This window comes from Triturus cristatus, chromosome 9 (assembly GCF_964204655.1).
Source record: "Triturus cristatus chromosome 9, aTriCri1.1, whole genome shotgun sequence".
Classification (NCBI taxonomy): Eukaryota; Metazoa; Chordata; class Amphibia; order Caudata; family Salamandridae; genus Triturus; species Triturus cristatus.
This window is the reverse complement of record NC_140592.1, coordinates 82294386-82318649: the sequence shown is the minus strand read 5'-3', so window position 1 is coordinate 82318649 and position 24264 is coordinate 82294386. Positions and strand designations below refer to the sequence as shown.

Below are 24264 nucleotides of genomic sequence, written 5' to 3'. Positions count from 1 at the left end.
CAGCATATACCAGGCCAACTTCTCACACCAGTGTTATATACATTTGCGCCTCAACAGGTGCCCAGTAAATGGAGCCCATTATGACAAGCGCTGCACGCAGTGACCTCTGACCCCTGTGTAATGGACAGCCACTTCAGCTCGCCGCCTTCTTGCTCTTACCTTCAGCAGCCACCCGCTGGCGGTTCCCAAGAAGACGATGGTGTGGTTATTGACACTGGACACCGCTACTGACGTCAGGCCAGCGGCCCTGAACACCGGGATGGCCACCAAGGGCTCCATGATGGCCAACGGATGCTGGAGATGGGCCGCTCCGCAGTCTAACTGCTCCTGCAACAGCTGGAAGGCAGAATCACGCCATTAGTGGGGTCCCAAACGGCTATGTTGAAAACCAGAAGCATTTTAAAATCCAGAACTACCCCAGCACGCTGAGTCCACCCCACCAGGCATGATAAAAACTGAAACATTCTAGAATCCAGATATCCACCAGCACGCTGAGTCCACCCCATTGGGTATGTTGAAAAACATAAATATTCTAGAATCCAGACGTCCACCCACCCCATCGGGTATGTTAAAAAACTGAAATATTCTAGAGTTCAGAACTCCACCAGCACGTTGAGTCCACCCCATTAGGTATGTTAAAAAACAGAAATATTCTAGCAGCTGGAAGTCCACCCATCCCATGGAGTATGTTAAAAGCAAAAATATTCTAGTAGCTAGAAGTCCACCCACCCCATCGAATATGTTAAAAAACAGAAATATTTTAGAGTCCAGAACTCCACCAGCACGCTGAGTCCACACTGCAGCAGGTCTGGTTAGCCTCTCTCTGGTCACTCATGGTAGTCAGGTAGCATTTTTTACCCTTTATGACATCATCAAACAACGACGCAGTCAGCCCAGTGCTGGACGATCATTGTGGTGATGTCACAATGGGAAAGGAAGTGATGGATCTATTTTAGAGTTGGGTGGTAAATACAAAAATCACAATTTAAATGATTTCCAGAGAAGATACTAAATCCAATTAATATACCAGCTGAATTTCATATCCAGCATCGACTTCAGAAATAGAAAAAAAATAAAAAATTCCAGCCACCTTTAAATTAGATCCGATGGGCCTGATTCACAAAGGTAAACTTACACTTTTATGTCAATTTACAATTTTTTTGCTATTCACAAACTCCGATTTAATAACAAGTTTAACAACTGTGGAGACTACGCAGTCCGGGCAGAGAACTCCACACAAAAATACATGAGAAGCCTATCTTTTTATGTGCGGAGTTCGCCTTGCATGCGGAAAGGTAAACCTACACTTTTGTGTAAATGTCAAATTTTTTTGCTATTCACAAACTTCGATCTAATCTGCATAGACTCCCCAGTCTGGGCGGAGAAATCCGCACTTATAAAGATAGGACAGGCCCATCTTTTTATGTGCAGAGTTCTCCGCCCCAGATGCGGAGTCTCTGCAGTCGTAAACTTACTATTAAATAGGAGTTTGTGAATACCAAAAAAATAGTAAACTTACATAAAAGGGTAAACTTGCCTTCTGTGAATCAGGTCCGATATCTTCAGAGTAAATTGTTTCACTACTCTGCTCTTTTATCATATTACGGTCTTTTCTTGCTTTCCCAGCCTGTTTACAGCTGGATAGAACCGCTCTAGTGGAATAATTTTCCCTGGAGCTACAGTTCACTTAGATTGTTCTTTCTGAATGTAGCTAGGCCTCTTTCAGAGTTGCCCCTTATATGGTGTGGTACTACCTCCCTACCGCCTGGTAAATGTTGGCACCAAAAGGTGCAGTTTTTACTGGGCGCTGTATTACAGCCCCATTACAGGTCTGCAGGTTGTAATGGGGACTACCATGCCCCCCCCCCCCCCAATTATGAGCTGTAAAACTCAAATTATTACAGAACTTTTTTAGATATATATTGCCAGGTACTTCCCGCTTATACATCCTGTAATCCTAAATTGGATTCCAATGGCCATCATTCTGCGGTACTGGTAAGATTGATCTGGTATTGCCCACCCTGATGGAACTCCACTAACTTCCCTTGCCACTTGCACCATCTTTGAAAGTCAGCTACATCACCACTGGCACCCCAGCCTGTCCGGCTGGAACCCTGAATCCATGCCCCAACCTTGGTTAATTTAGGAAAGAGCCGAAGACACGCCTCTTTTAAGGACATTACAGCGTGACGTAGTAACAGTCCCTTCTACTGTCAGAACCCAGCCTCCCTCCAGTCACCGGATGGCTGCATCTTTGACTTTCAATGCAGAGCACAGTTGTATTTTTTCTGCAGCCGCGCAACATAAATACCACATACATACATAAATAGTGGAAATAGATTTTTAGGAATTACCAATTCATGGGGGATCGGTAATTCTGAGGTGCATGGATATCACGGAATTCCAAGTCTGACCCGAGTATTAGGTAATAATCACAGGTGTTGTTTTACGGATTCCTTGACGATATTCTCAATTTTCTGCACTTTTTCCACCCGAATATTTCAACTGCTTTAAGCAAGTGAAATATCAGTGGGGGTGGGTGGGGGCGGGTGGGGGCGTGGTTTGGGTCAGTAAACAGCGGGAGTCCAGTTTTCCCACTAACCTATAAATACCGTTTCAGTCTGTGACTCCCGGTGCTGGCTGAATCCGGATTAATTCTGACGTCAGGATGAGGGGTTCATTCTGAGAACCTTGAAAAGTCCGATTGAATTGGTAATCAGGATTGCAACGTGTGTGGTAATTCCGCACCCTCAGGATTTCCATGAAGATATATTTCACAGGTAAATCCAGGCAGAATAAGTCAGCAGAAAACGGTTCAAAATCGATGAAAAAAATGCAGGAATTAGTGTGGAAACACCCACACACCCACAGTTATTCCCCATAATTGTGTTACTACTGCTGTTACCTTTTAGAGCGTCCCTAGTCGTGTAATGAATGCTCTCATGCTTAATTAGTTCTTGTTCCTAAAGGCACAAACTGCCCCCCTCTTTCCCCCAATGATTGACAGAGTTGATGCCAGCATGTGAGGTCACCGCTGCAATAAAACAAAGTGAAAAGTGATGTCACTGCCTGACATGTGACCCTCTCTTCCAATACCATGCCAGAGGTTCTTTTAGAACCACCAGTTTGTTGGAAATCCTCCCAATGTTATTACAGGCAATCGGAATACTGCCTTTGCCCCGCCCCCCGTTTCCCCTAACTCCCGCCCAACTCACTGTCACGTTGATTGACAGCACAGTAAACGCGGAAGCACTCCACCTACTGAGTATTGCTTCTTTATTCTGTGTCTTTATCTTGGACGGTTGTGCCAGCAAAATGTTAGTGCGGCACACATGACTGATTGTGTTCTCTTTTGCAGCTTCATGTTTAATAAGTGCACTCTGGGTAGAACGCATCTTGAAACGTTAGAGGAGAGGCAGTGACCTCACGGCCAGAGCTGCCGACTTTGGAACCAGGGAAACAGGCTCAAATCCTGGCGTCGGCTCAGCATCCTGTGATTCTCTGCAAATCACACAATCTGCCCGTGCTTAAAAAAAGGTGACTTTGTGTGACCTTACTGGTGCTCATGTAAAGAGCGCCGGTGCCCTGGACCAAGTTTGCGCTAAATAAAACTGCAAAATAGAAATGTTTCCTGCGTGTGACACTCCATTGATGTCACTAGAGGATGATACTGCGCGCGCACACGAGGCTCAGCTGCGTGAGACTACCGCCTAATGAGTGACATTTCACTTGGCTGACATATCTGTCTACAACGCATGAGCCGCGAGCTGCGATGTCGGCAGCTGACATCACTTCCATCCACAGGTGGGACGGTACTGCGAGGTACAAAAACACAGGCAGGCGCCATCTGCAACATGTGGAGTGAAAAACATTTCCTGTTATTCTTCACGAACAATGTGCTGATGACGCATTGTTTCCTCGACTCCAAGGCTCTACCCGTGCACAGGTACCAAGTGTAGAGCGCCCCCTGCTGTCCTCGCTGCGGTGATGCTGCCTCTAGTGTCGGGCAGACCAGGAAGCCCCAGTGTGCCTCTCACGCACACAAGGTTATGGGTGTCGGTGCTTCAAAGCGTGTGAAATATGGCGTGCTTGGCAAGTCAGAATTATTCAGGAAAAGAACTGCCCGGCAGAGACCTCTCAGTCCCTAACTCGCTCTGTTCAGCAGACAGGAGCTAGAAATCGAAACAGATGGTGATGGTTGAGGAGCTTGATGTCTGGCTAGCGCTATATAAAACTCAAAAATATATAAATAAACAAGTAATAAATGAATAAGTAAGTACAGGGTCCCAGAGGATTTCTTAGGTGTCCACCAGTGGCTGAAGGCCGAGGTTGCTAAATACCAAGGCAGCCTGGTCTTGATTCCACCTCATGCCTCTTTCTTCCGACCCTAAACTTCCTGTCTCATTATCTCACTTGAACCATGTTCTGCTTCGTCCCTTTCCTTTTGCTCTGGCCCACCATTTGATGATGACAAATACACCCTAGTCCCAAAAATGAGTGCCGGTGCCCACCACTTGCGAACACCAGTTCAAATTCAGCACTATTATAACCATTGAAAAGGACACACAGGTTTTGCTTTCTTGGGGCCATGTTATGGAAAGTGCCCCGGGGGCGCATGGGGCATGTGCGTCCGCTTTGAGTGCCCCCTGGGCCCTTCAGTATTACAGAAAGAGCCGCAGATCCTCGAGCGGCCCTTTCTGTAATACAGATCGCAATGGCGCCCATATACCAACCAGCGCTACCACCGAAGGGTGATCCCTTTTTTGCATGAGGGTATGGCCCCATGCAAATGAGGGAATCCGTTTGCCTCTGCGCCTGCGCCGTATTATAGATGAGGGCAAAGAGACAAAGCAGCTGTCAGGAGGCGCACTGAAAGTGTACCACATAAAAGATGGCGCCCCCTAATGGCAGGCCTCTGAAGAGGAGAAAAGGGGAGTAAAGACATTCCCTTGCAGGCAGGTGCAGTCACTCACTGCACCCATCTGCAAGAGGATCGCTAATCCCCTTTAAAATTGCAGGCGGGTTGCCGCCTGCGCAGTGAAACACAGAGCGACTACGTCAAAGCCGCTACGTTTTTCGTTTTTCACTTGAATGCGCTGCCCCCCAGGACAGCACGACTTCGTGGCTGACCTGGAGACAGCGTATTCATGTAATAGGGCCCACTTTCCCTGTTCGCACCCAGTGCCCCTGCTTTAAGGAGCACTGTGGCGCAAACAGAGAAAGTGCGCCCTGTGTGTAATAAGGGCCCCTGGGCGGTAATCCAGAAAAAGACCCGAGGGAATAGGAAATAGACTCTTTTTTCCATGCAGCTGAGGTTGCAGTGACCTAGAGACACCCACCACTGGCCTATACTGAGTGCCCCGCAGAAGGCCGGATACATTCCTGATTTTCAGGATCACTGTGGGGAAGCAGTGATTTCGATTGGTGTTCATTGTATATAAATGTATCTTATGCAGATGTCCTGCAAACCTGGCACCACAAAGACCCCCCTTAGCTTTGGGACCAATAGAGTTCAGATACTGATTCTAAACCTCCCCGAAATTGATAAACCAGCCCCGCATCTCCCTTAGACGTGTACAAACCACACCACTTCCTCAATGGGTCCACCTTTCACATCTGAGATATTTTAACCTAACTTATACGTTTTATGACCTATATTTTTTCAAACACTAACATATTTCTCCTACTAAAAATTACAGAAAGAATTTTTGTGAAAATCAGACAAAGTAACTTAACCCTTGCCTGTCTTCACTGGTGCATTCTGGGAGGCTAGCACGAATAAACCTTTCTACAGTAGACCACTTAGTAGTCAGGCTAGGTAAGTATATAGAAAACAGGTGTCTCGGGAGACAGAAATGAACATTTTTGTGTATGATAAAAGTCCCACAAGATCGTGTTTATGAGCTCACAATGTTCCCCTCCTACATACTCTCGCTCTTTAGAAATTATGGTGCCTCTGCAACAACTATGCCTGTTTGGCATTGAAATGAACACGTAGTGCAACAAGAAAATGTTTTGTATCAACAGAAGTAGAAAAAACATTGAAAACAGGAAATCAGAGCCTTTCTTCAGACTTTTAATGACCTGAGAAATATCAGTAACAGCGACAGAGCTGCCAGAGGCGTGGCCTGTGAATCCCTCAAGCGCGCCACATTGGACTATCTGATGTTTCCTGCCCGGTGTGGGGCACAGAGATATTTTCCCAGGGCTCTGGGCTTTTTAGAGCTCGAGAACTAATCCAGGCAGATAAAAATGAGTCGCAACGCCCAGGCCGTGCCTGAAGGATAAGACTGAGGGTCTGTTAACAACACATGCAGGCTTAGGGAGGCGTGATGCCAAAGTTTGGAACACTGATTCCAGGGAGACCGGAGTGGAGATTGGCCTGTTGCCTGCTCTCCATTCCAATGCACATCCCTTTCTCAATATCTAAATCTTATAGGAATGCGAGTTAACATTTCAGAGACCTTTGCAGCCAAATCCTGATTTTGGAAGAACACGGATCATTCAAGGAAATTTCCTAGGTGGACCTAAGATGTCAATGAAGCGTAACTTGCAGAGGCGTCACTTATATTCACTATATATCATTCAGTCACCATCTGAATCAATGACAACATTTAGAGATACAGTCACTGAAAGGCACAGCAGTTTCCATTTAGAATAAACACATACCTGCTGAAAAAGCAAGAAGAAAAGCTTTTCATCATGCTTTGCCAACAGATCTGTAATGCTGGGACTTGGTGAAATAGCTGGTTCCACTTTACCATCAAATAGCTCACAGGGTTAGTGCACATCACTGACACCTGCAGTGCTCTGCCGTTCAAGAGATCAAATCCGTCATTGCCCCTTCGCGCCATTACCCTGGGTCTAACTACAACTAGCGGGAAGTGAGCACACATTCTCTTACTTTTAATCAGGACTTAACTAGATGTTTTTTACACGTATGGTCTCTATATCAACTGGAAGAGGGTTGTCTGACAAAGTGAATTGGACATCATGGATGAGTTGATGGATGTATATTCACTTGTTGTATTATGATGTTTTTATGTTAAATTGAAACGTATCAATTGTTTGAACACCATGATTGTGCTAAATGAAGCCTCCCTAACTGTTGATAATGGCAATTACGTAATGAGGCACAGCTTATCGAGTAAGGATACCTGTCCTGATGATGGCCTATGGTTAAATAATTTGGGGTACCGAAACGTTTAGTGATATAGACTGACTGTGTAACGGCTGCGTATCGTATTTCTCGACATGGATGTCCTGCATATTGTCTACCACAAGCTGTATAGAATTATTATACAATGTCAGCGTATCTGAAGAAATATTTCAAATTATCATATTACTGCTGTAGATCATTTTCAAGGGTATCTTGAACACCTTTTATTATTTTATAAAAGGGTGTTAAAAATAAATTAACATGTTAATACACACATTTTAAATCTCCAGTCTTCACTTCTATACTAAGAGTATATTCCAAAAACAGAGTTAAAAGCTCATCAGCTTTGCAAATGAAAAAATTGAAAGGTGATACAAAGCAGGATCAGAGATGCATTAACCACAGGGCCACCATAGTTCTTAAACAACAAAGAGCACTATACACAGAATAAGCAGCACAAGTGAGTGGAACACGGATGTGATAACATCCAGGCAACATCACAGTCATGGTGTTTCGGAAAACCACTGTTGTGCTAACATCCCATCACCTTAGATGCCCACTTTCAATACTCAGCACTCTGTAGGACATGCTCTGGGATCAAGGCAGAGCCCTCCTCCTATGAGGTTTTCGATAAAACTCTGTCACGACAATCAGGGATAATAAAAACCTGTTTTAATACAATAACGTATTTTCTATAGTGCTTCATATCACACTTCTGCTCGTTATAAGCGCTGTAACTAACAGGCATTACGATTACCTAGTTCTACGCTATTCAGGTTTAGTGATAGCAGGAATGGGCAGCTGAGCTGAGATTCAAACATGTGGCCTGCAGATCACAGTAGGTGTCAGCGACGAGCCGATAACTCATGGACCAAGTGTTCGTTTTGTCCATAGTATGGGCTAACCACTAGAGGTGGGCTTGTTCACATTTGAAGAGTAAGCACTCCCATCGCTTGGCCATGAGTTTGAAGCCTTGTAAGGAAATCGCCATCTTAAAGGGCTAGTTCAATTCAGAAGGCACCAATGGGCACCTTAGTGATGACCTCACTGGGCCTCCACCAATTGGAATGGGCAGGACAAAATCTAAATGGGGCAATGCACTGGGTCGAATATGCCAATTCATGCACTTCCAGACAAGGTGAGCTGAAACTCCATTCTGGTTGGTCACTTTGAATGCTGATAGCCTATTGGCTTGCACTGCAGTTTGAGTTCCGATTGGTCGTCCAGGAATTTCCCTCTATTAGCAATAGAATGAAAACTATCGCACAAGTTAAGAGTTAATCCGAATTAATCTTAAAATGCCATATCATATTAGTATGTATATCACAATCTGGAATCCAAATACATTCAGAAAGTTTCCAAAGCTCACCTACCCTTAGGGGCAATAGAGAAGTGTGTTTCTTTATTTTAGAGTTTTACATAGCGCTAGCTTGTGCTGGTCGCGAACTGACCACTTGATGGGTTTTCTAGCAACCGTAAATGTGGCAAGCTGACCCTACTGCTCCGATCCAGTCCACCACGTCACCACCCAAGGATATGCTACCAAGCCCACCTGTATGCTTTATTTGCAATGACAACCGGGCGCGCACAGGCACTATCAGGTTCCACAGAACATTCCAGAACCAGCATCACATTTCCCTTCCGATCTCTGAGGACACAAGCCAGGGCTGTGGAATCCCGTGGAGACAAGATTAGGAAAGGAATAAATTTCATTTTTAGAAAAAAAAATACACAGAGCCCCTTTTGTTCTTTCCACAAGTCTCTTTGACATAAGCAATGGGCTGACACTTCATGCTAATTAATGCCACCGAGAACATTATGAGCATTAGAGATAAAAGCAAAGAATCTAAAAGGAGCTGAAAGTAGTCAGACAAAAATTGCATGTTTCTTGCGCATGTTTCTCGTCTTTATTTGTAGCTCGGTTGTTCTTTCCTGGACTTACGTCATGCTTACTTCTTATTTAATTTCAGGTACCATTGTATTTACCTACTGTTAGAAATGTTTGTGTAATTACATGTGGGGAACTTTAATTCTACACCTCAAGACTTAAATCTCTGCTTTTTTTTTTATTGTGTGCAATGTTTTGATAACTTTGTTGTTTCCTCTGATCTTTTCAGAAAACTTCAGAAAAATAGAGCAATTAAATTTAATATATTCAAAATAATAACAATGTTTAATTTCAAATTTAGTTTTTAATGTTGTAACAATGTTATATATTGTTCTACACTACATTTCAAATAAATACATAATATTCCTTAATGCTTGTATTAGCATTGCAATATTTTTTTGAATTTTTAAAAATGTTTATTAAACTTGTTAACTTTTCCCTATACTTTACCACAGAGAAACATCTACCCCAATTGAAGAGTTCTCTGCCACATGTGAGTGAAATCAAATACGGTTGTAAAGTCACTACTTGTAGTAACTTCACTGTCCTATTTGCTGTTTTGCTGACTCCATCTCCTATTTTAGGGGATGCGGACGTGATGTCAGTCTACACTTTTGAGTAAGTTAATATATTCGTAATGGTGATCAGCCAAAAGTTACTCAAAAGTGTTGTAGTAAATCTACACGTGCAGTTTTATCTTTGTGACTAGGACCCCATCTGTTTACACTCATAGGCGTACGCCTGTGGTTGGTATACACTTCCGACTATCATGGAATTCAGAAAAGATTCCACAACGACTTCCAGAAATCTGCAAACATCGCAAAGACCCATGCGCAGTGGTAGAATTCTTCTGTACATTCATATTACCCACATGTGTTATCACTCATGCATGTGTAAATGTACACCGTGTACATTTGCACAGACGTAAATCTACAGAGGGCTTTCACTTTATATTTTTTTCTATATGGGTAAAATGCTTTTCACGTGGAGAAGTCCTGTCCATATCCCCACACCATTTTGAGGGTGTTTCAACCTCTTTCTCATCCTGAATATACTTGTAATCCTGCCCTTGACATGAGTACATTAAAGAACACATTCGAGGTGGGTAGCTGCCTACAAAAGTTTACTAATAACTACAAATTTGTGAGTTTGTGGGTCCTCGTGTGTGGAGGTATCGACACCCAGAATGCCCACCACTAACCCCTGCAAGAAAGTTTAATGCTGGCTGTCAAAATGGAATGAAATGAGTTCGCTATTGACTTTGGGGCAAAATGCATTGTTTTTTGTAGTAGAGCATATATTTGTACCCCTCTGCCCTTTCTTCCAATGCCAATGTGCCTAGTGTAAAAAAGATAAAGCGCGTGGCCAACGTCCCATTATGTATTCACGGTTAAGTATTACATTGACACAGTTTGAGTGTTGAGTGTGCAGTTTACAGTTCTGATTCGTTTGACACTCGGGGTGGTAGTGAAGCTGTTCTTCCGGGGCTGGTTCTTGGAGTAAAAGAAGCTGCGCTCCTGGAATTCACCTCTGACATGATCTCAAGAGCATCTTAGCAGAGCAAGCCAGAGCAAAGAGCAGAACATAGCACGCTTTGTCACACAGTGTGACGTAATATCATATAGCATGCCGCGATACTGTACTGTACCGCAGCACAAAACGATAAATGGCCACACTGTACTATACCATAGAATAGGAAACTATGCAGCATGACAGGAAACACTATACAATACCGTAGCATACCGTACCGTACCGTACCGTACCATACCATACCATTAAATTCTAAACATCCCATGCCATAATACTCTATTGTACCAGAACACGAAACATACATATCATACTATACCACACAATAGCATATCACACTATGCAACATAAGAGGAAACACTATACAATAGCTTACAATACCCTTACATACCATGCCGCATGACATAGCATAACATACCATACCATACCATACCATACCATATAGAATAACACAGCATCACAACCAGTGTATCAAACTAGAGCGCTTTAGAAGACAAATTGACAAGTACCATACCCATATCATATTACTATAGGATATCAGACAAAAAACATCAAATACCACATTATTGTACGCAAGAGCGTAGCACACAACGCAGCCTTATCGGAGGAGCCGCCACTGTAGCCAGGGACCTCTCCAATCACTGGTTGACCTTTTCCTGGCCTTTGATCCATACACTGCTCCGCTGCCTTAAGACTCGGTTGTGCTACAGGAACACCACATACATACATACATACATACATAGGCCACGCAGGTATTCACCAGTGCAAATTTTACACGACTTTGCCACATTTGCATATGAAGATGGTATTTTGCAACAATTTATTTCTGTAAAGATAATCTAGCAGAGATTTTTTTTAATACATTTGTCACTGTACAGAGAAAAAAAAAATGTACGTTTGCAAAGGAAAAGTCTACATACATTTTGTTACTTTACTGAGTGTAGTTATTTTCTTGCAAAGTGGGGAAACTTTTCTTGCAATGCACAAAAGAACACTGCCTGGGCAATGGCAAGTTTAAATTCTGCAACTTCGCATGTGAAAAAAAACTTTGCACTGTCCTGCTCAAGACCTGAAGCCAGCTGGCAGCTCTACTCCCAATCTGAGACAAACAGAAAAGTTCTTAATGTTCTGCCTATGCAGATAAAACAGCCGCCCCACTCAAAAATAAACCGCACTGTATACAGAAAACCTCTGCATGGATGCTGGTGCCTGCCCTGATGGTTATTTTTATTAGGACATTCATACTTAAGCAATAGCAAGTACTGTTTGTTGTATGTTTTCACTAATTTTGTTTAGGAATTGTGGGAAACGGCATTGGTGCAAAAATCAAATCTAAATTGAATCTGATTGGCCGGATCTGGCAGCAGAGTTGGATGCGGCTCTGTCGATCCATCTTGTTTCAAAGCAGGGAGATAAAAACATGGATGGAGACCAGCTGAGCATCCCCCTGAGGTCTGGAAACTTTATAAATCTATCTGTTGTAAAGAGCGACATTATCGGCCTTTCTATCTATGCCTCGAGTCCAGTCAATTAAGTTAGCCTACAAGCAATTGGATCTCAAATCAATTCTGTCCCCTTTCAAATGAGGAGTTCCAGTAATTTTGTCGGTGACCGCAACTTATGGGAAGAACGGTGGTCGGTGCCGGGCAGGCGCGAAGGAGAGTAGCCATTGGGGATCGATGCTGATCCATAAGGTTGTGGTAAAAAAAAAATCAAAGGCGTCATGCCATGGGTTTCCAGACCACCCACCGTTCCCACAGACAGAAGGTATGCACCCTGAACATTAAGTGCCCGATTACGATGCGGTTAGGAAGGCCTCCTAACGGTATTTGCTCCTTCCGAATCGGATCGGGAATGTGTCTTCCCGACCGAGGGCCAGATTACGATGCGGTGAGGAACATAGGTTCCCATAGACGTCAATGAGCGTCCAACCAAATCGTATCTGGAAGCATCCGGATGCATCATACCCGGTTGGTCGGACTCTCCCAATCCGAGTCGGTCGGAAACCATTTCCAAACCATTTCAATCGGGAAGATTTCCTAACCGAATCGTAATTGAGCCCAAAGTAGGAAACTTTGCGGGGCTTTAATATTGTGGACAGAATATTGAAAGGTAAGTATGTGTATATTTTCTATACCTAAACTCTACACATATATCTTGATAATATATATCTTCATGGTACGTAAATGTGAAGTTAAGAATAGTAAATCTATACTTCCTCTATATGCACTTGCTTTTCGATATTTCTATTGTCAATATTCAGTAGTATAATCTAGCCGGAAGGATTTACTATGGAACCGGAAAAGACACGGCCCTAGTACCAACATTATTAGAAAAGTGGACTAGCGGGAAGTGGGGCACGATTAGCCACCCAGAATTGATCTTTGAAAAAATTGGACAAAAAGGTAAGATTTTAAAGACGCAATGCCTTTTTCGGTCTTTATTGTTATAAACAATAGGGAGAAACGAAGCTGTGGCCCGGCTTGGCCTTGAGGCTCAAAGAACAGGCTGACCCATCGGAAGACCAACTGTATAAATCATGCCAAGAGGACATAAAAATACAGGAACGCTGCTTAAAATTAAAAAAGAAACAAGCATTGGCATAGCCAATAGGTCTCGCCTTTGGGACCTTATAAGTGTTTAGCCATGCAACAGTTGCATAACTAAATGCTTATAAGGTCCCAAAAGCGAGACCTATTGGCTATGCAAAGCGGCTGTGCGGCCGCTAAAGTGAAAGTAATCGCGGTAAAGCGCTGCGCGCGCGCCCGTGTACATGCACTGTAGCTCCAGGCTGGCCTGGTAGCACTTTTTGGAGCCCTCTCAATAAGTCTCGCCAGATCAGCGCATGCCCTGGGTCAGGCGAGACTTAAAAATAGTAATAATCTGTACATAGCAAAATAATAGATCACATTAGATTACTGAATTGAACTCAATTTATTGAAATATGTGGTTTTAAATAGGGATTTGGGAAGATTTAAGACTTTGCAATATGTGGGCCAAGTCACAGTTGCACATTTGGTTTGCACCATGTAAATGGTCAATGATATTATATGTGGATGAGCCTCACGCTATATTAAGCTATGTACACATTACGTTTTTGGTATATCACTAACTTTGGGCTGATCTCTTGCTGGTGCTCCCAATGTCTGCTGTTAAGGCCTACGAAGGCGCAATATCCTTCAAAGCTTGCCAAGATCACACAAATCGGCATGCCTTGGAAGCCGGGATTTAACAATAGGATTCTCTCATCGCGCGATCTGCATCTACAGCACCGGAGTTACCACCCCCTCTCTCTAGTTTTACAGGAGGGGGAAGTGGATAGTTCACAGCTGTCTACCCAAAGCTAAATGTGTACCCTCTGTTAAATATGGTGAACAAAAGTGTCTTGAAAAGTACACACATCACATGACACAAGTACTCTGCACTAAATAAGACATCTTTCTAGATTCAAATTGGGGAACAGGTTGTGATTCAAGCGCTAAAGAATTTCTGCAAAATTGAAATATTGCAAAAATCTACATGGATTAAAAATACATGAGTGTTGTTTTCCAAAAACAACTTAAATGCATGGACAGCACAGCGCGCCATACATGTCAATGTCACTGCCCTTTCTTGCTTAACACTCAAAACTGTTTCTGAAGAAGCCCCCACCCTCGAAGGGGGTGGCAAACCAGATGGACAAGCCACAATGAGGCCACAGAAGAAGGCGTGGAGAGGGTGCTCAGGTTATGGCCTGCAGTGTGAGGGTCGAAGTGCTGCTGTCTGCCAGACACTGTCTCATTTTCTTGTTTTGCATTTAATTTAAAGTGCAATGTCAGTGGGAGGGGAAGAACGCCCCTTTCAGATGCAAGCCACCCCCACATTATTACAACAGGCCTTCTTCAGTTCCACAGGATGCTGCCTGTAGCTTTTAATTTACAGAACGGATAAGGAAGGGGGAGGGGGGCTGGCTTGTCGTTCAGCTGGGCCGCAGAGCTTGCCCAGATCCAGGCCTTTGGCTAGACGCTTGACTCGCCCACCTGTGCACCATCACATTCATGTTTCAGAAATGATTAGAAACGTGTGCTTTTTAAAGCAAAGTGTCCCAGGCACAGGATAGAATTTGACAGGGAAATGGGGGATGCCCCCTCTGGGGATTCCTGGGTCATCTGGGCAAGTGGTTGATTTACAAACATAGGGGGCCAGTCACTGTGGTTAAAACTGGATAGGATTAACAGCTAACATTATATTTGGCTTCAGGATTCTTCAACTAATTTGTGAGCAAGTAGGTGGCGATTGGTGTGTTTTAAAGCACCTCTGGCCGCTGCAGCAATAAAAACTGGGCAGAATTAGAATTCAAGGCCGCAAGGGGGTTTTGGCAGCTTTCTTACAATACACATTTGTGGAAATTAGTGATAAATGATGCATTCGATCAAAACCTGACAGAATTTAAATATGATTTTACAGAGGACTAGGCTTCCCCCCAACAGACTGTGGGAAAAGATGTGGAAATGGTAGGATCTAGCCTGGCAACCATTCCACTCCGCGCCCAAAGCCCTGGTGCCCCAGGTTCCGGTAGTGAGTGGCCGTGCCACAGGAAGGGCCACGAGTCTTCTTCTGTTCTGTGTTCTCACTCTCTCCACAGCTGCCCGCTCAGCGTTTGCCTTTAGGATGGGAAGACTAGGTGTCAACAACACAGAGAAAGGACAAGCTCCCCTCCCCTGTCCATGCCCATGGGGAGATGACCTATCGGCAGCCTCCTAACATTCATTATAATAGCAGTCATCACCTTCACCCTCAGACATGCCCACACGCACGTGCACTCCAGGCACGACTTCAAACCTTTATTGCTGTAAATTTACAACATATACTTTGGAATCTTGACATTTCAGGAGCAGAGGTTGGGGTGCCCTGGGGAGTGGGGTTCTTGGTACCAGAGCGTTCTGTTGAAGTTCACTTCATGCACCATTTTTGTCTCCACAGAATTCTTACCAGCCCATCATCTCAACAAATGTGCAGTGTATTGTACCACCCGTGCCAACACTGTCCAGCAGCGCTACCTCATACAATCATAGGGCAGTGCGAGAATTGATCACCAGGCGGCCACACATTTGTGGAGACGTCCAGAATGTATCCGCAGGGCTGCCATACATTTGTAGGACAGTACCAGATCCCAAGAACTGCCATACGTTTGTAAGACAGTACCAGAATTTATCACCAGGCAGCCATACATTTGTGGGAGAGCTCCAGAATGTATCAACAGTGCTAGCCTACATTTATAGGGCCAATGGGCATATCATCAAGGAACGGCGATAATTATCGCTAAGAGCACTTAGCGCTAGGATAATTATCGCCGGGTAATGTGGAATTTTATCGCTGAGATAGCGTGCTATTAGCAACGCTTATCTCAAAAGCGATAAAATTCCCAGTAACTGCCAAATGTGAGATTATCGCTGGAAATCCAGCGATAATCTCACAAAGTTTGGCGATAGCTTGATGATAGGGCACGGCATACTTAGCCACGATATCCACCTTACATAGGATATCATGGCTAAGTCAGTCTTGAAGCAGGTGTAAGGAAAGTAGCGATAACAGAGGTTATCGCTACTTTGCTTGTCGCTCTGCTGGTTAGCGTGCCCATTGATAATTGGAGAAATGTCGCTTAGTGACACTTCTCCAGTTATGTCAGGGCAGGAACGCCCACTTTGCATCTCATTAGAGATGCAAAGATGGGTGTTCAGTAAACAGGCGATAATGCAAGGATTCACGCGATAGCGTGACCTTGCAGATAAGGTGATAAAATTATCGCTGCTTTTCGTCCGAAAACGGATGCAAAAGTGGCGATAATTTTATATCGCCTCCTAGATGATATGCCCCCAAGTCTTCTTTGGATGTCTGCTGCACAATGCAGCAGACATGCTACACGGAAAAAATTAGGAGAAAAAAGTATTTCTCCTCGTTTCGTCAGCCTCAGGGAGGTGCAGGATTTTGGCGCAAATCTATGACTACAAGCCTTTGAAGATGTCGAGTTGTGTCAAAAGCGATGGGTTGTTGCATGGAAACGCCCATGCACCGCACATAAAATGTGTTCTTGACGCAATGTAACGCAAGGCAGCACATTGCACTGCGTTGCACTATTTTGGGTTACAATACAATGCAAATATTGATTTGCATCGGATTGCAATTAATAACCTAACACTTTGCCTGGGGCTGCATTAAGAAAGTAACACAAACCATAAGCAAAGTGTTTGTAAATCTGGGCCTAATTGTATAAGGATATTCCCTAAATAGTGGCATTTTAGATGTTTTGGAGCAAATTAAAGATATGTAAGAGGATGTAGCAAGTACTACAGGAGTGTTACTTCGCCTACACATTGCCTTTTGTGAATCGCCACCAATGTGTGTGGGGGATATGCAAACACGTGCGCCAATTACGCCCGTCTGGGTTCCCCAGGGATGTGAAGGTCAGGAATATGCAAATGAGGTGGAGACCCACACAGTTGTAACTTTCCGCTCATTCACAAACATTTTGCAAGAACCATCCCACATTTTACTGGGCATCCATTGTGAAGGATCCAAGCATTTGCGGTGCTGGATGTGTGGGAAAGTACGAGGAAATTCCTTATTTGCAAAGTCTGTGTGAGGAATGAATGACACTGCAAAGCTAAATATTTTCCATGACGAGAAAAGAATATTCCCTAATTTCTTAATGTGGTGTAAGCGGAAGCTACACACTTATAGGTTAGGGGAATACTCATTCCAGGAAAGTAGGTGAATACTGTGCTCTGCCGTGCAAAAGTTATAAAATTCATAAGTTGTGCACAGCTGTGTCAGGAGATTGTGTCAATCAGTTCTTCTGGAAGGATTTACCCTCTAACCTAATTTTTTTAGGTCTCGCCTGACCCAGCGCATGCGCTGGTCTGGCGAGACTTATTGAGAGGGCTCCAAAAAGTGCTACCAGGCCAGCCTAGAGCTACAGTGCATGTGCGCGGGCGCGCGCGCCACGCTTTACCGCGATTACTTTCACTTTCGCGGCCGCCCGGCCGCTTGGCATAGCCAATAGGTCTCGCTTTTGGGACCTTATAAGTATTTAGTTATGCAACTGTTGCATTTCTAAACACTTATAAGGTCCCAAAGGCGAGACCTATTGGCTATGCCAATGCTTGTTATTATTTAATGGTCAATCGGCAACACTCTGTTGGCATCAATGTGCAGTGGCATTTTTTTCATCTTAAATTAGGCCCGGATGAAGTTACAAAGGATGACTGTATGTACATGTACTTCGAGAACACCAGAATTTACGACTTTCTATGTGGAATGGACTCAGAAGTCTGTATTCGGGTGCAGACCCCCAATTCACTAAGTCTGTATTCGAATGCAGACCCCCAAGGATGAAGGGCTCATTGGTCCCCGCTTTGGAACACGAGCAGTCTGCCTTCTGCTCAGCACACAGGCGAGGAGCTTTCTTTCAATGGCTGTTCTGAACTAACTCACCGCGCGGAAATTCATTAATATTAACAGAACTTCAACAATGCATCTCCCTTTGTTCACAAAAAGTGGCCTAATTTATGGGCATATTAACAAGGAACAGGGAAAATTAACGGAGATAAAGCCCTTGTTAATATGCCCCATAGTTTTGGAAACTCCACCAATTTATGGAGGAAGTGCTAAATCTGAAGGAGAACCCACCAGTGGAATTTCATGCACCATATTATCTCTGTGATGAATACACTGGTGGATTTTCCTTTCCGATGAATTACTTCCTCCAGAAATCAGAGGTTTTCCCATAACCACCTATCTGTAACCTAGATTTGTAGAGTTACCAGATGCATATCTTTAACTAACTTGGTTTAATCAAGATAAAACAGAACCACAACTCCCAGAATGCACTGAACACACAGACCTTTCTCATGACCTGTCTGATGGCACTGAGTTTTCCAGGCATATCCCTTCGTAAGAGCTGTTTAACGTTAGCTCTCATGCTTATATGTGTTGCATTAATGCAGCCTGGAGTTTTAAAAAAACAGAAAACTGGTGTTAGGCAAAAGAAATACAATACTTGAGTTTATTAGCAATCTCGGGCTGCCTTTCGGTGTCTTACTTTCCACTGCATAAAAATGTCTACGTGGAACAAATTAATAAAGGAATAAACATATAAATGCTGCAAATATGTTTTCCCTTGGAAAAAACCATTCCCCTCTAACCCCAGCAAATCTTGTGATGAACTGTTCTCCTTCCCACCCTGGAAGAGGAGTTACCCCAGTCCTGTGCTGGAGTAACTCTCTGAACATTTCCAGGGTGGGAAAGGGTCAGATCGCAGCTTGGGAATGGCCACAAAGGTACATGTTTATGGGCGTTCACAAACGTCCAAGGCCAACTACGCTGTGTAATTCCTCCTTACCGCCCCTTGAATGGGATTTACGACTGGGGAAATCTCTGTACTGGCGGCGGAGATCAACACCTATGTATATAGGTTTACACCATCCAAGGATCCCTTCGTAAATTCCTGCCAGGTGTAAAAAGGTAAATTCACTTTCTTATGACCAAATATACCTTTGTGAATAAGGTCCTTTGTGTGTATCTCTTTAAGAGTATTCCAAATGACAAAATTCCCCATTTCTGGTGAGTGTTGAACTTTGAACTGCACTGTAATGTTCCCCTTGAGCACCCATATCACATGGCGGTCCATAATTGGAAAATGGTTCCATAAAAATGATTTATTGTTACAGTTGAGGCCCATTATGTATAAAAACGTGCATTTGGCCACTAGTAATTTTATTATTTGAGATTCTGAAATGATTCTCAATAGAAGTCAATCGATCCAAAAGGAATAACAGAAACATTAAAATCAGTGAAGGAGAGAGGGAGAAATTAACCTGTGTTCATCCAGGTCAGTAAAGGCATTAGAACAGAAGCCGGCCATTCCAGCACTATTAACATTAAGACTACGGCTACAACTGGGGAGGCCCCATGATTTATCAATTTCTTATGTCTGAATATATTACCCTGCCCCCATAAAAATACTGTGGTCCAACTTAATGCACCCCTTGCAAGGAAGCCCATGGGTGCAAAACCCCACCCCATGACCTCACTTGTGCTGCCTACGATGAGAAACAAGTCCCCTAATCTTTTCTGAAACTACATAGGCATTATGCCCTTGAATACCTTACTTTCTGTAGACTTAGAACTAGTCACTATTTACAGTTTCTGTATTATGCATTCCACAGCTCTTCGAAGCTGCAGCATGCTTTATACCATTGCCATACATAACCAAACACGTTACAAGGAGTGTATAAAAAAATATCTCCTACGTTGGCCAATTCACCAAAACCTTCAACCATAGCAATTTAGGGAAATGTTTGAGAGCTCAGTGATACAACAAGCTGCAACAACCTGTACTTTGCTGTGACCATCTATCCATCCATTCATGGATTTATCTGTCTGTCCATCTGTCTCTCGGTCTTACCAAGTGATCTGATTTGTGATGCCATCTGTCACATAGTATGGACAGAAAAACAGGCAGACTGGCTGACAGACACGCAGTTATATAGATAGATGGATGGATAGATGGATGGATAGATAGATAGATAGATAGATAGATAGATAGATAGATAGATAGATAGATAGATAGATAGATGGATGGATGGATGGATGGATGGATGGATGGATGGATGGATGGATGGATGGATGGATGGATGGATAGATAGATAGATAGATAGATAGATAGATAGATAGATAGATAGATAGATAGATAGATGGATGGATGGATGGATGGATGGATGGATGGATGGATGGATGGATGGATGGATGGATGGATGGATGGATGGATGGATGGATGGATGGATGGATGGATAGATAGATAGATAGATAGATAGATAGATAGATAGATAGATAGATAGATAGATAGATAGATAGATATTGCCATGTTCAACATTTCTGCAGATAATGTTATTAATACATAATCAATAATACAATTCAAATTGTTAAATAAAATCTTAGGCAATGTGTGTGTACCTGTATCTGAAACTAGGCTTATCACTGTTGTACTGACTTTTTCAAAGTTCCAGATCTGATACAAAGGGCTATATAAAACCCTCCCTTTGATAGAGACAACACTTGATGTTAAGGAATTATTTGTAATTTCAGCCACATTGGGGTAGCCATGGCTTTGTAGAATTATAGAAAGAATTGTAGGAGAACATCTGCAGGTGTTTATGCAACATAATAATTTGATAATACACCTTTCAATTGTGATTCCTAGGCATGGGGTCTGAGCAACTTTGGTAACTATCTGGGATTCTTTCATTTAAAAACCATAAATAATTTCAACCTTTTTAACCTATGGAAAACCCCCCAGTGGCTGATCAGTCATGGATACACTTTAACGACTACATATGGAAAAGCCGTATGTGCAGAACATCCAGAATACTAGTCTGACAAGCTACACAAAGTGCAAAATCAGGCTTGGGGCTCATTTGAGCCTTTGGAGAGATGTTTCTGAGCCCACCGCAGTGCTCGCCGGCTTCCTTCAAGAAACATTGAGCCAAGAACAACTACGGCCAAATCTTCCTTTGGGATCAGGCGCGATGCATGCCAGGTTTCATATTTAGGACGCTCGTATAAATATTGTGTCCTAAAAATAGATGTAAAAATCTGGTTCTATCAGCTGTACATTCTCCATTACTGGCGGCAGTGGGGTGATATCTAGGAGTAGGTATTTATGTCATGCGATAATCTGACAACGATACTCTGGTACCACTCCAACAAGGTGGGGAAGTGTGGCTCAATGGTTAGAGTGGCAGACCCTGATGCAGAGGTCCGGCCTGGGACCAGGGTTCAATTCCCACTTTGGTGGGTCTTGGGCTTAATTTCCTCGGACCTGATATTTCTCGCCTCGGTGCCTATTCTAATCATGGGTCCCATTCTGCAACTCTGGGCAATAGCTTGCTTAATCTCCACAACGGCCCCAACAGTGCAGGGGATGCCTGGCTGCACCTTGGGGGTGCCCAGGAGTGGACACTTCACAGGGAAAGCCAGGATGGGTTCCTTTGCGGGATAAGTACAGCGCCGGGACACCTCCGTTGGTAGGTAGCTGTGCGCTTTACAAATGCCAGATTATATTATTATTATAAGATGGTGTCAACGATTTTCAGCTTTTAGGGACTTAAATTTAGCCAATTTCCCCTTAAAATTAAAACTGTCTCCTTCATAGTAACCACTATGTGGACTCACTACTTGCCTAGCACAAACCCCAATAAAAGATATCATGACAAGACCACAAGTAGAAGAAAAAGAAGGACAGTGCTGCAGTCACCTTAAGAAGACGCACCATGAGTAATGGACGGAGACCTTTTATGGCATGGGTAAAGTGAGCTCTGGCCCAGGGCCCCAGCCTTTCAGGGGGGCCCCTAATAGATCAGACTCTGTTCCCCACACAATTCTGCCCTGATAATCTTGAATGATTCTTAACATAGATTGTTTGAAATACCATTTTCCTTTCATTTATTTTAATTTTGGGTGATGTGTGGGAGTCTTTTACAGATATTTGGCAGATAAATGTTGTGTTTGCTTTTAAACACCATGCAACGTCCATATAAAGTTCCTATAAGAGCAAAACAAGAACTCACACATGAGAAATGGCAGAGGAGCACAGAGATTATTTGCAGTAATATTGGTGAGCTGCTGCCAAATTACAATATTGAAAACACACATCACTGTCCCTGAATATTAATGGAAAAACACTTAGAATTCGACCAGTCTGCCTGTGCAGCGTCAGTGACCTGGCCAAAGAGGGCACGGAAACGCTGAAATTGGATCATGAATTCAAAGCTGTTCTGAACATGGGTCCCCAAAATATGTTTGGCCCAGGGCCCCGGGCCCCAAAATCCTTACAATGTCTCTGGTCATGAACACTAGCTCTGAACCAGCAGAGACTTTTACGTTTCTTCTCATGCATCAGGCCTATTTCAAAATTCGGACAGCAGTGCTATCTCTCTGCCTGTAAATTCTTAAGTATTCTTTGGGTTCAGGAGCTTGGCCTGAATGAAAGTGCGTAAGGGATATGTCATACGTGCGAGAATGCAGTAGACGTGTATATCCCAAGGAACCGCTGAGTCTCAGCTTGGATGCACATTTACTTCTCCAAAACCTCGAGTGTTCGAGAGTGCACAGGCAGCCAATCAGAGCAGGAGCTGCGGTTTCGCCGCTTCCCTGTCTGGGTCGCTGCCCGGTGACTTCATTCCCGCCAGAGTTCATCATCAGCATCACTGGGATGAAGCTGACACCGGATATCCGCGGCGATGCAACCGGATAGCAGCACTGTCCAGTGCACGGGCAGCGTGAGTTACTGATGCCTGTCACACTGCTAACGAGCAGGCATCACGTGACTCTGACGACCTTGACAGCACCTTCATCCGCACAACGCAAGGACGCATGCATGGCTGTATCAAAGTGAGAAAAATGTAGGGTTGGATTGGGATTAAAAATCGGACCGGGCACGCTAAATAAAAGTGGCCCACATTTGCATATTGCCTTTCTGCAAAACACCGCTTCAGCGAAGTTTTATCAAAAGAAGGTCTCTGACAGAGGCATTTCTCAACGTTACTTAGATAAAGTAAAAATGCACGGATTAGTTCACACTGGTGAAACACACCTGAGCAGTGGCGTAGCTAGAGCTTGTGGCGCCCGGGGCTATCCCTCAGATTGCCCCCCCCCCCCCCCCCCCTGGCGGGAGGGCATGCACTTCAAAGAGGTCCGAAAAAAACGTAATATCGCCTCGAATAGTTACCTTGATCATGCAAGTTGCATGCACATACATGACACGGTCCAAGGCTACACAGTTGAATACACCGGTGACTGGCAGTACAAAAGAGAACACACAGACTGCATGATCTATCTGGGGACTCAGAAAAACCTCATATGACATCCATCAGAGAGCTGCGTGAACAATTACCTGGTAATCCCCTCAACACATTGCAAACATGCACACACATGACACTGTTCATGTAACCTTCATCTACAGCTGACATTAAATGACCATACATCATGGTCCCACCATTAAAGCAGTGGGGACCTGCACGAACGTGATGTGCTCTGGGGACCCAAAACCAACTTAACAGTGTCGAAGCCTGTGATTCTTTATCTTTCAAAAACAGCAAATTAATTATTCACAGGGAATGACTCACTGTGTGCCCTTAGAACTAAACGCAGCACAAAGGGGTCAATCAGCTCCACCTTGCCAACACAGACCGGATACAAAGCCCACTCTGGTGGCCCAAAGGCAACAACCAGGGGCCGCTCCCTGTCATTACTTCAAAGCAGCAGCAACCAACTCCCTGGGAATGAAAAGACGTGTGCTCTTGGTACCCAAAACCAGCTTGTAATAGTGCATCTCTCCTTCACAGCAGCCTCAGCACACACATGGTGCACAGCCTGCCTGGGGGCCCAAAGCTAAAATACAGGGAGGGCCGACACATTATGATCACAATCCTTAAACACAGTTGTGGGGGCCATGGGGACTTGTTCAACTCTATCCAAGACCCGGGACAAACTGTTCCGGCGCTGCGGCACTCCTTGAATATTCAGAAGAAACAAGAAATATTAAACCACAGTGATGTCGGCCAAGAATGGTCAATGTTTCGAAATAAAGAAATGTGCAGGGCAAATAAATAGATACAAGACAAAGACGACATCAAGCATGTTAAGTGTGATT

At 43.9% G+C, this 24264-nt stretch overlaps 1 protein-coding gene across 2 annotated transcripts in view; it reads right to left on the bottom strand.

The window, feature by feature from the left end:
- Positions 1-24264, bottom strand: part of PLXND1 (plexin D1) — a 316145-nt gene that overhangs the window by 231630 nt on the left and 60251 nt on the right. For both annotated transcript variants that reach the window (XM_085624462.1, XM_085624461.1), the window contains exon 2: positions 160-336. In XM_085624462.1, coding sequence (XP_085480588.1) covers positions 160-336 — 177 coding nt within the window. The remainder of the gene's footprint in view (positions 1-159; positions 337-24264) is intronic.